Genomic DNA, 17,639 nt, shown 5'->3' with positions numbered 1-17,639 from the left:
ATGCTTTGAAAACAGCTCTATTTCATCTCAATAAAGTTTGATAATATATCTCCACGTTTTGAAAAATTATTTTAAATGCCATATGTACATTTGAACTACTAACAAGACACTTGGTTGACACAATTTAAGATTATTTTCTATACCCACCAAAATAAATTTGATTTCAATTTAAGTTTTTTTTTTTTTTTTTTTTTTTTTTAAATTTTATTTTAAGAAATGGAAGTTTAGAGCATTGATTTAGAAGGTGCAAAGTAAAATTTTTTAAACGACAATGATCTGAGTGGCCACTCATATAAAACACACAATTTATAATAAACAAAACACAAGCCAATTAATGAAAGAAATGTTTTGGAGGTTTCTCTTTTTAGGGCATAGGTTTAGAAGATTAACCTAATGTTTCATTAATTAATGTTGCCTCTCCTTTATACTTCCATTCAAACATGGAGCAAATCTCTAAAAAGATTTACAAAATTTAAATTCATTATCTTCAAATCTTTTCAACTGTTAATTTGGTGCAAATTTTAATTTTAATTTTTTGAAAAATATGCAATAGAATGATGGATGATGATGAGCATGTTGAAGATCAGTGTTTTTTTTCCCATCGGATGGAAATCGAACAAAACATTAACCATTTGCTAATATAAATAAATAAATAAATAAAGTTCGACGCTTTGATTTTTCATGGCGCTGCCGGAGCAAGGCTGAGATGTAAATCCAAGCCAGGACCGTCGTCGATCCCGGATCCACCCTCCGCCTTCGAGAATCGGCTAAGCGACGGGCCGTCCACCATCCCATGAGCTGATCGAGACCCAATTGAGAAAAAAGCCGCCGCAGACGGTGGTGGTGGCTGCGGCGGAGCCTCGACGTATGCCGGTGTGAAGACGCTACCATGGGAGACTTGGAATTGGGGTGGAGCACGGGGCATATAGACCCAAGAAGCGGATGACGTGGCGGCGGGAGAAGGGAGGAGGTGAAGCGGCGGAGAAAAGGCGGAGACTATGGGGTTTCTTAAAACAGCGGCGTTTCTAGAGGCTTGTAATTGAGCGCGTTTGAGTTGCTGACGCTCTTTTTTGTGGGCATTTTGGTGGCCGCCGAGGGCTTGGGAGTTAGCAAACTCTCTATAACAGTATTGACACTCGTATTTCCTCTCACCGGATGCGGCTGCGGCGGCGCCTCCTCCTCCGCCTCCAACACCGCCGCCGCCGGAGTCCGACGACCCAGATGGAGTTCGGCCAGAATCGTCTTCAAAATCTTCTTGGACGTCAAAGCCAAAGAGCTTCAAGCGAGTAGTGGGGTTATTATTGTTTGGTTTGGTTTGGAAATGGTCTAAGGCAGCCATAGAAATGGAAGAGGAGAGAGAAAGAGAAAAAATGGGAGAGTGCAAGAGGGGCGGATCCATGAGAAGGGATATATATACAGAATAAAAAATGTGGGTTTATTTTTAATTTTTATAAAATAAAGATTTAGAAAATGGAACTACTGTGGATATATATGGTATGGAAGGGAAAGGAAAGTGCTTTTTTGCAAAATTAAGAATGGGGAGGAGAGAGAAAGTGGGGACATCCCAATGAAGGAGACTGAAGTTATCGATGTGGGAACACAACTCAAGAACATTTTGGGACACAAAGGATTGCACCTGTTTATTCTCTCTCTATGTTTATACATTATATATAATTATTATTATTATAAATCATTTTTATTTTTAATCAAATTGTTTTGAGAAAACGTGGGGTATATCACTCTCTTTATGTGCTTCTAAGGATAGTTCAAGCCATGGGAATTTGGGTGTGATTTTTGAGCTTTGGAAAGTTTTGAGTGATTCCCAAATTGGGTTTCAAAATTTTCATATTTTCAATTATTGGACTTCTCCCGCTTCCAAAGTTTTATTAGGGAAGGATTGATACCTATTGAGGTGTGACCTTTTCACGTATCGTTTGATACTAAGGTGTCTCTCTCTTTACATTTCTATTTAAGGTTAACTAGCAAAACTTCGTAGGAACCACCATATAGTCAAAAGCCTTGGAGAGTGACCCCACGTGTTGGACAACTACTAATTTTTTTGTGTGGTCCCTCGCCACCTATTTGAATGGGTTTACGATGCAGTGACCCTATTCAAGGAGCTCCTAACCATTTCCACACACGATAATGATACTCATTATAAGCTAAACTACCTATGTAATCATTCACCCCCTCTCAAGATGAGTTTACGGGATTGCGGTCTTTTGCCCCCGACTCATTTCTACACACGATAGTAACCCCTAAAATATCCTAACTTAAAATCGCTTACGATACTAGGGTGCTCGATCTTCTAAAGACGTTTAACCTAAGTCAATGTAAAATCGTCCTAGCTCTAACGCCTACACTTAATTCAGTACAAACATGCATAATAAAAAATGGAGATAATATAATGAATCATCTGAGCATAAGGATTCATCCTACTTTCATTCTAGTTCAATAGGGAGATAACATCTATTAGTCCCTTGGAAACTTCTTTGATTGGACCTAATTTAAGTTATATGAAGCTTAGTATTGAAATTGAAGCAAGTCAAATCGAGGACAAATCGAGTAAAGTCTCACATCCTACGTGCCCTCACTCGCAAGTACCCATGAGAGGCCCCGTGGTGCTAACGCAGTTTAACCCACGTTTGAGCCTCATCGAACATAAAGAGTTTTTGTTGATTTTCCATAGTGCAACACGTGGCAGTTGCCAACTCACACATTAATGCTCCTACATCTTGGGTTCAAATCCTACCGAGCGTTTCAAATTTTCTCTATTTTCCTCGTGACATGTATCACTTCCCCAACGCACCTTCGACTCCCCTTTGCAGCTAACATGAGGGCTCAATTTTTCCTTATTTTTTCGTACCGACACATGTCCTTCTCCTTGTGCTAGCGTCCAATGATCGAATCCCATGACACCTCCTAGTCAAACAATTTTCAATTATACTTAAGCTATATGCTAAACTATAATCCTTATCCATTATTGACTCTAAGTCTATTCTTGCCCTATAAGGTTCATGCAAACAACTTTATACACTTCTAAAGTACTCTAGAAGTGTATATTTATTAGGCTTTATTGGCAAGCTCTAGTTTACCTGATCGAGTTCTGAAGTACGAGACCTTTATGTTAAGCTCTGAGATACATGGCCCTTTTGACATGCTCTGAGATTCGTGGATCTTAGGAAGGCTCTAAAATGCAGGGACCCTAATGTTAAGCTCTGAGATACATGGCCCTTATAACATTCTCTAAGATTCGTGGACCTTAGGAAGGCTCTAAAATGTATGGCCCTTATGACGGCCTCTATGTTTTACGTTTCTTAGGTTCATCATTAACTTTGTGCTAATTGCACCTTGAGTCACTCTGGACCATAAAAAGGGCCTAGGTTAAATTTTATAAGTGTGGAAGAACCATTCTCTCTTAAGATGGTAACCATACTCTACGCTTGACCCTACTGAACAAGCTATAAGTAGAACGAGCAACCTACTTATAGCCTCTCGTCATACTTATATTTTATAACATATATTTTGGCTATGTGCTAAATTATAATCCTTAACCATTAACTTTGACTTTAGTTTTTTCTTTCCCTATAAGACTTTATGCATATAATTGTATACACTTCTACGCTAAAAATGTATACTTATTAGTCTCTATGGAAAATTCTAGTTTACCTAATCGGGCTTTGAAGTACGAGACCCTTATGTTGAGCTCTGAGATACATGATCCTTACGATTGGCTTTGAGATTCGTGGACCTTATGAATGGCTCTAAATGTAAGGCCCTTATGACGAGTTCTATGCTGGTCCATCATCAACCTTGTGCTAATTGTGCCTTGAGTCACGTTGTCCCATAGAAAGGGCCTAGGTTAAATTTTACGTTGGATGAGTCATTCGCTCTTAAAATGGGAATTGTAGTCCACACATGATTGCCTACTAAACTCTAACTAGAAGGTTCACTCTATTGGTGTTAGGCAACAATTGCTTGGTTGTAAGATCAGTACACTACTTGTTGCATCGTCTATTCATGCGAAAACAGTAGATGACCTATTCTTACACCCCCCTTGGGTTAGAACAATAAACTACTTGTCTTGACTACCTTTTGCATCATCTTTTCAGGAGGAAATAGAAAAGAGTAATAATCTGCCTATTCGCACACCCTCCTGGGTTCTACCTGTTGCATTGTCTTTTGAGGCAAAAAGAGTAATTTGCCTATTCGCACACCTGCCCAGGTTAGAATAGTATAATGTCATGGCTCCCCACTAGGCATAACTATTGCCACCTCTGTACTATACCCTCTATGACTCTTGGGATTCTCTACGAGGTACTATGGAACTTTGTTTATCATGTAACCCCTCTTGGCTAGTTCATGAATAGGGTTTATGCTCTATTCGTCCCTACGAGATACATAGTCGGTTAGTAACTAGGGATCTCTATAATGATATGATATTGTTCACTTTGAGCATAAGCTCTCATTGCTTTGCTTTTGGTTTTCCTAAAAGATCTCATAATGGAGATAGTATTCTTACTTGTAAACCCATGATCTTTCTTTTCTTACTTATAAACCCATGATCTTTCTTTTAATTAGCTTGGACTTCTCTCAAAAACTCTCAACATAGTCAACCAAATGTTGTGTAGAATCCAAAACTAGATTTGAGGACTATTGTAACTTAGAACAATGGTACATGGTCTAAGATACTCATGACATGTATTCTAGAACACATAGCATTATCCAATAGCATATATAGGCATATATGGGTTCTCGAACCCTCAATCATACCTTTACAAACATATATAGACATACATCATGCTCAATATGCTCAAACAAAGGGTAAATCAACCCAGGTATGCTCGAAAACTTATAAACATATTAACTCTATCAGAGTTCACAATTATGACCACCGAAAGTTGTAAAACTAAGTATCGTGCTAAACCGTAAACTGTTAAGTTTCCTAAGCTTAGATATCATGAAACTAGCTTAATTAGGCTTGTAAACATGATTTCTAATCATTGGTCCGAATCAACTCCTACTTGTATTTCTTAAAACTTGCTCTATATGATTACTTACTTATTTGTCTATTTCCCAAATTTGGTTCAGATCTTCGAAAATTTCAACTTATCCAAAATTTCTCAGTATGCCCTAAATTAAGTAAAAAAGAAAGAAAAAAAAATAGTGAAAATGGCTCGAAAAAAAGACTCCATGAAGCCTCAAATTCGTTTAAAAATGAGATATCGATTGAGAAACTAACCGATGATTGTATGATCATCTTCTCCAACTTGCATACACGAATGAGAGATGTCACTACTCGAGGTAGGACCAGAAGAAGATGGGATTCAGCTTAGGAAAAAAAAAAAATTCCTACGAACCTTCGAGAGAAGAGAGGTATGGGTTGAAGTGCCCCGTATAAGTGGTAACTCTAATGCCTATTGTGATAACAGGCATTTCGGTGGTGGGCAGGACTAACAAAATTTGTCAAGAAAGTTTGAGAGAGAAGGCATGACACATGTCACCACTAGTATAGACATCAAAGATATGGAGACCCAAGAGTGAGGCATGATAGGAACCACCACTCCCCAGGATGATGATGCTGATGTTGGTATCATGGTGATAGGTACGTTATTTGAATTTGAACCTAAAATATTCGTACATAAACATGTTACATCAATAAGATATGTACGATCAAAGTTAAAATACTCTTAAAGATTTAAATGGTCAAGTATTCACTTTGGTAGACTGAGGTATGGGCAAAAATAGAAAACTAAGATTAGAGGTAATAGTATTTAAACGGTTGCATGGGATAATTAAGATGAATGTAAACCTAAGTACTAGTAAGATTGTGATATCGTGCCAGGGCCATAAACGAATCCTATTCTTGAATCCCACACCGAGAAACCTTAGCTTGCAATGTAATGAAAAAGTTGTTGTGGTTAATTAAAAAAAGTGGCAAGTATAAACGATGGGAAGTAAATTTTAGAAAGCTAAACCGAGAATTGATAAGAAAAGGTATCAATCTCCATAGGAGAAGCACAAACATAATTAGCCACTAGAGTTTTCCATAGATTAGAAGATTAATTGATGATTAGTGTATCATCAATTCAATACTAGGAACTATAACTGCAAAGATCTTCTTGAAGCATATTGTCAACTCCTTGAGACAGATATGAATATTGAAGGTTTTTCTTGAATGGATAAACCGAACCTGCAAGAGATACTTTAATTGTCAACATTAACATCATGCCATTAAAATAGAAGACACATCTCCCAACACATGTGATATTATAAACAAAGAGCATGAGGCCTACTTGAGAAGGTACAAGGCATAAGAGGATGCAAATCTCAAGAAGCAAACAAGATAAGTCCTAATAGGAGGGTAGGTAGGCATAATGAGATGCATGATGTTGTGAATTGCAACATTACCTTAGAAGGAGAAATCTAACTCCTTGTTTAGGCATGATGCAAGAAGTTGATGTCTAAACCTAGTATTATGAGAAAAGTTAACCTTAGACATTAACGCACAAATTTGAGTCAACCTTTGTAGTAGTTGGTTGTGTTAGGAATGTAAAGACACTATTGCATACGGTAAGAGAACGAGGTAAGTGGCACTAGAAATGCAAGGTATTTGTCCAATCAAGAAAGAAGCTTCGTATGAGTTGGCAAAAGTGGTAACGAGAGATCGTTGCTGATAGGCTACAATTGCCACGGGCGGGATTAGTTGAATGAGATTTCCTAACATCAAAAGATGTGATATGAGGGCTGAAGCCTAAAGGTTGTCATACCATAACAAACATGGGATAATACGAGATTTGTTTAAGTTTTAGAGTCTACTATAAGTGGTATGATTGGCAAGGATTTGCAACAATACTTACATATGATTATGAGTTGTTATAGATCGGGTTGAGCCCTAAATTGCATGAACCTTTGAGTCTTAGGAGTATCTAGTAGGTGTGGTTAAAGGGCCTCCAACCATTCTCTAATTAATGATCTTGTTTTGACGGAGAGCAAAGACCCACATAGGTAGATGAGTTTTGGTGGGCACGAGGGTTATTCCCTCCTTTATGATCTGTACATTACGAAGCTTACTAGGGGGATGTCATCTAAACCCTTCTAGAGAATTTGAGAACGGAATTCATAACAGTATGATGAGAACTATGGATTGGAACTTATGATGGGATCATAGCTCAAGCACTTATGATATGTAGGTTGACGATGATGTTAAACTAGACTAGTTAATAGCTAATCTAGATACTTCAGATACCAAAGGTAGAATCGATGAGATAGTAAGCCCAAAAGAGCCCAACCATGATAACCGAGGGCTCAAATAGGACAAAAAATAGAGAACTTGAAGGCTTCTGCATCATTCCCTTAAGTTGAACGTTGGTGAACCAAGTTAACCTACATGATTGCCTAGGATAGTCTATGACTTAAAAATGAAACTTGTAAGTATGAATAAGATATCCAAATATTCTAATGACACTAAATTAACAAACTCCTTGTTGAATATTTTTAGTTCTCATGCTACCTCATTTTTTCTATATAAAGGTAAGATGGCACCGTCACCGATGGCCAGCCTTTGTGGCTCTCATTTTCGTGTATATTTTTTAGTCCTATACTTTTGTAAAATTATTTTCATTGTTTTTTTTTTTTTGTTCGAAATTGTATTGTTTTAAACTATGTTATGCACGTTTAAATTATTTTAAATTATTGTGCTTTTTCAAATTTTTCTGAATTAGTGAAGGTCCATAATTTGAGTCACTCGAAAAGTAACTCATTATAACGATACTACCTGTTATCGACAATGAGCCTCTCCATATTTTCAAAATCAAAATGGTATAAAATTGTCAACTATTTTAATAGTATAAGTTTGATAACTTTAATTTTGATTTCGGTTCTTATTTAGTTGATGAAGGACTTTAACCAAACTTCGTGTGTTGCAGACGGTATGAATACCCAAAAAAATTTCTCCAAACACATAAGCCAACAAGAATATTACTTTTTCACTCTTTGTGGATGAGTTCATAACAATAAATATTGTTTTTTTTTTTATTTTAAAACTTTTATTTTGAGATATTCCACATTGATCGAAGAATGTGATGCATGTGAGGGGAGCATGGGACAGTTTCCAAAGTTTAAAGCTTTATAATTATTGGGCATTAAAGAAAGAGTGATTGTATTTTTTTTAATATATAGTTTGAGGAGCTCCATACAATACCCAACAAACCAACAAACTGAAATTATTATACAAATAATAATATGTTTATTTGAATGTTACATTCAATGCATTTTGACACTCTAATTATAATTATATGAATTAATTTCAATCAACAATCTTGTAGCTACTTCAAGTGAGGAACCTGCGATTTGAATCTTGTGGGTTCATCACTACTTGTCTTCAATCATTTGGAATTCTAGTGAATAAAATACCCATTTTTACAATCAATCAATGATGTGTAATGTGTTATTTTAAAATATGGTCAATAAATTGCCCCCTTTTATCTATATATATAATAAACTTATTTTAATAGTTCTACTAAATTTGTTGAATTGAATTTATTCCCATAAAATAGAAGGCCAAATTGTTTGTTGGTTACCTTATTAGTTTCACTATAGCATTAGAGACAAATCTATAAATTAGGTACAACATTTGACGGGTAACAGTCAAAGTTCATTTCTAAAAGATATTGTCTGTTTTGGTCCATTACGTATCACTGTTAACCTCACGATTTTAAAATGTGTCTACTAGAGAGAAGTTTCCACACACTTGTAAACGAATGCTTCATTCTCCTCTCCAATCAATATGAGATCTCATAATCCACCTTCCTTGGAGATCTAACATATTCATTGGCTCTAATACCACCATACAGCTCAAACCCACCGTTAGAAGATATTATCCGCTTTAGCTCGTTACATATTACAATTAGCCTCACAATTTTAAAATGCATCTTTTAGGGAGAGCTTTTCAAACTTTTATAAAGCAACGTTTTGTTCTCCTCTCCAACCAATGTAGATCTCACACTATACACAATCTATTATATACAAAATAAATAATAATAATAATGAAGATGTTTTAATTTTAAATAAGTTCTTCTATATAAAAAAAAATTATTTAATAACATACAAAATAAAAAATAATGATGTTCTTAATTTGTTTGATTGAAATATATATAAAATAAGTACTTATTTAAATTAACTTATTTAAAGATGAGGTACTTGAATTAGTAAACCATTTAAAATATAAGTAGTTTTATATATACTTCAATCAAACAACTTAAGAACATTATTCATGATAAAAAGAAAACATATATTTTAAAAATTACATTAATATCAATTCTTAACAATTTAATTAGTCAACATTAATTTCATATTAAATGTACTAATTAATAATAGCTTCTAGGCATACAGAAATGCCTCATTTTCTAATATTCCAATTTATTATTCCTTTTTATAATATGACAAGTCACTAAACTACTCTTTATAATAAAAAAAATGTTATTACATATAATTTTATTTTTAATATCTTAAAATAAAATTGCACTCTACTTAAAGTTTATTATACTAATTGTAAATTTATTTTCAATTTGTATATATATATTCCAAGAATTTTTTTGATTAATTTAATCTGTTTCTTAAAAAAAATAAATAAATAATAATCTAAACTTTTTAAAGCATTTTTTATTTACAAATATTTCTTCTAGAAATTACTTTAAGATAATCCAAAACAACTTATACTTAATATATTTTAAGTTATTAATTTTTTAATGGTACTTATACAAAATTTTACTCTTCCATTTAAAAAATAATATTTTCTTAAATTATTGAAAGCATATTTTATTTTGACGGGTTTTTAAAATAAATTTGAGAAATCACTTAACATAAAATTATTCAAAATAAAGGTAAGAGTTCTTGTGATTGAGCAACGGAAAAATAAATTACATTTTGTTGGTACAGATAATAACTCTCAATTCTTCTAACATTATTCTTTTAAAGGTTAGAGGCTAAAGTGGAAAATTTAGTGATAATGTTTTCGAGATAACCTTAGAGGTGGAGAAATTTGAAAGGTTTTATGTTGGTGAGCATTATTAAAATTAAGAATTAATGAATAGTGGGTATGTTAGGAAATGAATGCAATTATGTGGGAATTATGGTCCTATGACCTCCACGCCCACATGTGTATTAATTAATATGAACAAACGTTTAGTTGGCGAATCAGAAGCGGAGATTTTCTTTTCTTCTTATTAAAGCTATTTTTAAAGGATTATAAGTGTCACCCCAACTAGCTATTTAATATACTTCAATAAGTGCATATGTTATTGGATTTGTTTCAGACAAAGAAGTTGCCTTTAAAAAGCATATATACTTCCAAGTTTCGTGCTTTTGTGGCCGAAAAATGTAAAGAAAAGGGCATAAACCAACTAACTTTATATACTTTCTAGAAAAATTTGTGGCAACTACGGAAATAAACCAACTTTTCACTCACTCTCATGGAGTAAGTTTAGGAAAATAGTTACTAATTAGTTAATAAAACTACGGTACTCTTCACTCCAATAAAGAGAATTGAAAAGCATATTGTTTAAGTTCCTCTATTTAAACGATTTTTTCCTACATGTTGTTCTTTATCCTTAATTTATTTGTTTCGGTATATTTCGATCGTGGGACATATTCAATATTTGATATCAGAGCGAGAATGCCAAAAAAAATGATGTCATCATTCAAAGTCGTTGGAGGATATATGACAAAGATAAAAAGAGGAAAGGTGGGGAGTGTAACACTCTACTACCTGTTACTCATGAAGACTAACTACACAGCATGGTCGATAAAGATGTGTGTTAACTTATAGGCACAAGACGTGTGGGACGCCATCGAGCATAGTGACGTAATTGAGGAGTGTAAGGATAGGATGACTCTCGCCGCCATCTACCAGCAGTCATAAAGGAAATCCTTCTCATGTTGGCAGAGAATGACTCGACAACGACAGTATGGGAGACGTTGCAAACAATGCATGTAAGTGTGGAACGTGTCAAGAAAGCAAATGTGTAGACCTTGAAAAGTGAGTTCGAGTCTATCCACATGAAGAATGATGAATCAATAGATGACTTTGCCATGAAATTGACGACGATCGTCAGCGACATCCATTCCTTAAGCTACAGTTGGAGGAGATCTCTGTCGTCAATAAGTTTCTTTAAGTTATTTCCTTGAAATTCATGCAGATTGTTACTTCCATCAAGTAATTTGAGAACCTCAAGAACATGTCAGTGTAGGAGGCCATAGGTCGTCTTAAGATCCATGATGAGAGACTTTGTGGCTATGACAACAGGGAGGTGGAGTAACATCACTTACTCACACATGAGAAGTGGCTTGCACGAACGAAAAGGAAAGATGTGGTTGATTCTTCCTTTTCAGGTATGAAGGTACATGGCAGCCACAACAAGAAAAGTAGAGGTTGTGGGCATGGTTGCGGTCGTGGCAACGGACGTAGTGGCAAAAAAGGTCGCGGCAATACCTTACAAATCCATAATAATGTCAATTCTTGGAAGAACAAGAGTATGATCAAGTGTTACGCTTGTGAAAAATATTGGCATTATGCGGTGGAGTGCTGCAACAAGGAGTGAGATGAGGAGACAAACCTCACATTCATGGATGATGAAGAGCCCACATTTTGACCAAGAAAATACCCAACTTATTGATGCTCAATAAAGAGAAGGTTATGGAGAACTTCCTCGTAGATAGAAAAGACAAAATGGAGATCAACATGTGGTACCTAGATGGCGGAACGAACAACCACATGACTTAAGATCGAGCAAAATTCAAGGAACTTGACGAAAAGTTTAATTAAAATGTGAAGCTTTGTGAAAAATCAATTGTACCGATCTAACACAAATGATCCATCTTTTTCTAGTGTAAATACAACTATCAACGTCTATTGACCAAGGCATATTACATCCTGAGTTTGAAGAACAATATTATTAGCCTTGATCAAATGACAGAGAAAGATAGCAGAATGGAGTTAGTTAACTCGATCCTCAAGATATTCGACAAAAATAGAAACCTATTGATGAAGGTAAAATGGTCGAGAAGCGCGTGTATAAGATACTATTGGAAGACTATCAACCTCTTTCAAAAGTATCCATTGATGTTGGCAGCAAGAAAGGGAAGAAGAAATCAGTGGGTCAGGAGAAAAAGAAATCAAAGAAAAAAACCAAGAAGAATCCAGAGGCTACTTCAATCAGTAAATAGCAACCTACAAGTCAATGTGTTTCAACAAACTTGTCATTTCAACCAAAGAAGCCTAGAGACAGGCCAAAAAGAAGGTTGAAAAACAAAGGACTACCTTACAAGATGATGAAGTTCCTACGCAAAAGAGAGAAGCGGAATAAATTGAATGGTGTGGAATTAAAATTTCTTATGAACTAGACAAAGTTGATCAGGGATCACACAACGTTGACACTGTAGAGCAACATGCAGATATTCTTACTAAGACCCTAGCAAGGGTTAAGTTTTGCAGACAGGCAAGAGTTGCTTGAATGGAAGAATATCAATCAAAGTCAAGTTTACTGGGGAGGATGTGAGTCAATAAGCTTGACTTAGGAAAAACATTTATTAACTTGAATAAGTTTAGGAAGATAGTTAGTGATTTATTTAGGAGAACTATGAGTGATTTTAATTTGAATAGAAAGTTTAGGAAATCTGTTAGTGTCTCTCCCTTATAAATGCTCATGAGATCACATGTATGCTTACTGTCACGGTCATGCTCGTCCAGGGCGTGTTGCCCAAGGCCGCGTGCCCATGACAAGCCAAACTCTTGTCATGTCTTTTCATTCTAGTGTTTTTACTTTTATAGTTCTAGGGCATATGACGCCTCAAAAATATCATGTCTAAGCCTGCCAGACATGAAATGCCTCCGAATGTACTATAGGGGGATATGACTAGTTGTCAACTTCTCCCTACCCAAGGTTATATATTATAAGTCGTTGTTATCTCTCTCTTGCTTGCTTATATAATGTCTCTTTCTAAAATCTCTCTTTCTAAAATCTCTCTCTGTCCTTGTTTTCTAAAACCTTCTTTTAAAACCGAGGCTAGAGGTTCGATCATATGTCGCTTGGCCGTAGGCGACACAAGAACAAATTGGCTTAGCTCACTTGTCGTTGGAAAGTGAGTGCCGCACAATCGCTAGTCTACTGCCTTCAAAAGTGCGATTGTGTTAAGTGGTATCAGAGCTTTGTTAGCTCCGTGACATAGTAAAGACCAAAAACATGTCGGCGACAAAGTCGACACCCAAAGCACAAGCCGACTGGCTTACGCTAATAGAGGAGGAAATGCTGTTCCTAAAAAAAGTCCCTGACACCCTCCACTCCACTTCCTGGAAGCACGGGTGACCGAATTGAGTGGGAAAGTCGTAGAAATTGACGCAATGGGCAACCGCATGGATGGGTTGCCAATCGCAGAACTGATGTTTCGAGTGACCTCGCTTGAAGAAAGAGTTGCTCCTACAAGCAGCTCAAAACCGTCTGGTAGTTCGGATAGCTCTGTCGCGCACAAAGAGGGACGTGATGAAGAGTTTGACGTGCTACAAAATACAATGATGAGCTTGTTCAATGGATTAGCTGATGAATTCAGAACAACAATCGACGACATCCAAGAAAGCATGGCCACCATGAGCACTCGAATTGAAGTGACCATGAAAGCCGTGGAGAACGTCACGACTGGGCAAACTAATGCAGGATCAAACAAATTGAGATTCTCAGACCTTAGGGCCTTCAAAGGGAATCGGGACACCAAGGAGTTGGAAAACTTCATCTTTGATTTCGAACAGTACTTCAAAGCCACAACGACTTGCACAGACGACAAGAAGGTGACCGTAGCCTCGATGTATCTCATAGACGACGCCAAACTTTGGTGGCGTACGAAGGTGCAAGACATCGAGGATGGATTGTGCACCATCGACTCATGGGAAGACCTCAAGAAAGAGTTGAGGTACCAATTCCTCCCCGAAAACGCAGGACATATGGCAATGGAGAAACTAGTAGCCCTGAAACATACTGGAGGCATACGGGACTATGTCAGACAGTTCTCGACCCTGATGCTAGATATCAGAGGCACATCAGAGAAGAACAAGGTGTTCTTCTTTATAAATGGGTTACAACCGTGGGCCAAAACAAAGTTACATGAGACAATGGCCTGCGCCGAGAGACTTCTAGACTATGGGAACGAAGTGGGATCCCAAAGAAGAACGACACCGGCCCCAAACACTGGGGGCAAAACATACAAGCCACTAGGTCATCAAAATGGAAACCCCAACAGACCGAACGTAGGTAACGACAGACCAAGTGGATGGACGGATAGATTTTCTCATAACAACCAAGCGGGGACATCCTGAGGACCTTACCATCAAAGGAACCACCCGACGACGCCTCTACAATGCATACTGTGTAAAGGTCCCCACAAAGTATCCTACTGTCCTCATCGAGCCTCTCTCACTGCACTCCAAGTGTCCATTCAAGAGAGCAATGACGCCAGGGTCGAGACTATACTAGATAAGAAGGAAGATCAAGACAACCCCCGAATGGGCGCACTCAAATTCTTGTCAGCCCTCCAACGGAAGGTCGAACCGAAGGAGATAATAGAGAAAGAGCTCATGTTCGTAGATGTGACAATAAATTCTCGATCGAGCAAGAGCACTCTGATAGATTCAGGAGCGACCCACAACTTCATTGTTGATCAAAAAGCCCGAAGATTGAGACTCACCAAAGGAAAGAACCCTGGGAAAATGAAAGTTGTCAACTCTGAGGCCTTGCCTATCGTGAGAGTTTCCAAAAGAGTCCCCTTCAAAATAGGGGATTGGACAGGAGAGTTGGACCTTGTTGTAGTTTTCATGGACGACTTTGACGTGGTACTTGGGATGGAGTTCCTCCTAGAACACAAAGTTATCCCAATGCCACTGGCAAAATGCTTGGTGATCATCGACCGCAACCCCACAGTAATACCTACAAGCATCAAGCAACCAAGTAATCTTCGAATGATCTCGGCCATACAATTGAAAAGAGGACTCGCACGAGAGGAACCTACATTTATGGCCATACCATTGATGGAAGAAGCGACCACCGAAGTAACTGTCCCAAATGAAATTAAGGAGGTACTAAACAACAATGTCGACATAATGCCAGAGAGCTTACCCCAAACATTACCACCTTGTCGAGGCATTGATCACAAAATTGAACACCTCCCCGGGGTTAAGCCGCCAGCGAAGAACGCATACCGAATGGCTTCGCCCGAGCTAGCCGAATTGAGGAAACAAATGAACGAGTTGTTGACGGCAAGATTCATCCGCCCGGCGAAGGCACCTTACGGAGCCCCCGTACTGTTCCAGAAGAAGAAGGATATGACGTTGCGTCTGTGCATAGACTATAGAGCCTTAAACAAGGTGACGGTACGCAACAAATATCCACTGCCGATAATATTCGACTTGTTCGACCAACTTCACGGGGCCAAATACTTCACAAAGTTGGACTTACGATCAGGGTATTACCAAGTACGTATTGCCGAAGGAGACGAGCCCAAGACGACGTGTGTAACAAGATATGGGGCCTTCGAATTCCTAGTAATGCCCTTTGGCTTGACAAACGCCCCAACTACTTTCTGCACGTTGATGAACCAAGTTTTCTACGAATACTTGGATCAGTTTGTCATAGTATACCTCGACAACATAGTTGTTTACAGCACAACCCTAGAGGAACACAAAGTGCACTTGAAGCTGGTGTCTGACAAGCTGCGGCAGAACCAACTGTATGTCAAGAAAGAAAAATGGGCCTTCGCACAAACATGCATCAACTTCCTTGGACATGTTGTCAAATGTGGACAGATTAGTATGGATAGCAATAAGATAAAAGCTATCCAAGAATGGAAAGTTCCTACTTCTGTATCCGATGTGTGGTCCTTCTTAGGATTAGCCAACTACTATAGACGGTTCGTCGAAGGGTTTTCACGATGAGCCGCCCCATTGACAGAGCTGTTGAAGAAAGGCCACCCTTGGTCGTGGTCAAATAATTGTCAAATGGCCTTTGAAGATCTGAAAACAACCATGACGCGGGGTCCTGTCCTCGGGTTGGTAGATGTTACAAAGCCATTTGAAATAGAAACAGATGCTTCCGACTTTTCCCTAGGTGGGGTCCTTATTATGGAAGGCCACCCCATCGCTTACGAAAGTCGAAAGCTCAACAATGCCGAATGGAGATACACTGTCTCCAAGAAAGAAATCCTGGCTGTAGTCCATTTGCAACTTGAAGACGGATAACAGCACCATTTGCCACTTCTTCAATCAACCAAAATTGACGGCAAAACAAGCCCGGTGGCAGGAGTCGTTGGCCGATTCGACTTCAAGTTCGAACACTAAGTAGAAAAGAATAATCAATCAGTCGACGCACTGAGTCGGAAGGGTGAACATGCGGCCCTGTGCATGTTAGCCCATATTCACTCAAGTTAGATCGATGGATTGATGCACGACATCATCAAAGAACATTTACATAGAGACCCATCAGCCAAAGCCGTCGTCGAACTAACTAAAGCTTGAAAAACACGACAGTTTTGGGTTGAGGGAGACCTCCTGATGACAAAAGGAAATAGATTGTATGTCCCAAGATTGGGAGAACTGAGGAAGAGGCTCATTCAGGAATGTCATGATACCTTATGGGCTGGATACCCTGGGTGGCAAAGAACATACGCCCTAATAAAAAAGGGGTACTTCTGGCCAAACATGCGAGACGACATCAAGCAATACACCAAGACGTGCCTCATCTGTCAACAGGACAAAGTCGAGAAAGCGAAAGTCTCAGGACTCTTAGAACCTGTGTCTGTGCCAACAAGACTCTGGGAAAGTGTGTCTCTGGACTTCATAACACACCTCCCAAAAGTCGGGGAACATGACGTCATCTTGGTTATCGTAGACTGATTCTCAAAATATGCGACATTCGTCCCCACTCCCAAATTATGCTCGGTTGAACTCACAACCTAACTATTTTTCAAATACGTTGTAAAGTTATGGGGCATTCCGTCGAGCATCATCAGTGATAGGGATGGCAGATTCATTGGGACATTCGGGACTGAGTTCTTCGCCTTCTTGGGAACAACCTTAAACATCTCCTCGAGTTATCTCCCTTAAACCGATGGATAGACAGAATGGTTCAATTGCTTGCTCGAAAAATACTTACGTCACTTCGTCGATGCTCGCCAGAAGAACTGGAGACAACTATTAAATGTCGCCCAATTTTGCTTCAATTGTCAAATAAGCTCGTCTACGGGAAAGAGTCCCTTCGGAATTGTAAGTGGACGACAACTGGTCTTACCCCATATTATGGATCATCCTTATGCAGGAAAAAACCCTCAAGCTCAAAACTTCACAAGAGAATGGAAGCAGACAACAGATATAGCTCGGGCATATTTAGAGAAGGCTTCCAAGCATATGAAAAAGTGGGCGGACAAGAAGCGTCGCCCCCTTCAATTCCGAACAGGAGATCAAGTCCTCCAAGCTGAAACCAGAACAGATCAGATTTCGCAGCCGAAAGGACCAGAGACTAGTTCGAAAATATGAAGGCCCGGTTGAAATCCTTAAAAAGATCGGGGCTACCTACTACCGAGTTGCACTACCTACATGGATG

The 17,639-nt window shown here is 38.1% G+C and overlaps 1 protein-coding gene across 1 annotated transcript; it reads right to left on the bottom strand.

Annotated features, from left to right (window-relative positions):
- Positions 1 to 531: 531 nt before the first annotated feature.
- Positions 532 to 1,394, bottom strand: LOC111470485 (zinc finger protein GIS3-like). The gene has a single exon (XM_023116039.1). It carries the CDS (start codon positions 1,337 to 1,339, stop codon positions 680 to 682), a length of 660 nt encoding a protein of 219 aa, XP_022971807.1. The 5' UTR covers positions 1,340 to 1,394; the 3' UTR covers positions 532 to 679.
- Positions 1,395 to 17,639: the final 16,245 nt, after the last annotated feature.

This window comes from Cucurbita maxima, unplaced genomic scaffold (genome assembly GCF_002738345.1).
Source record: "Cucurbita maxima cultivar Rimu unplaced genomic scaffold, Cmax_1.0 Cma_Scf00045, whole genome shotgun sequence".
Lineage (NCBI taxonomy): Eukaryota > Viridiplantae > Streptophyta > Magnoliopsida > Cucurbitales > Cucurbitaceae > Cucurbita > Cucurbita maxima.
Note: the sequence above shows the minus strand (reverse complement) of the source record. Positions and strands in the feature narration are given on the sequence as shown.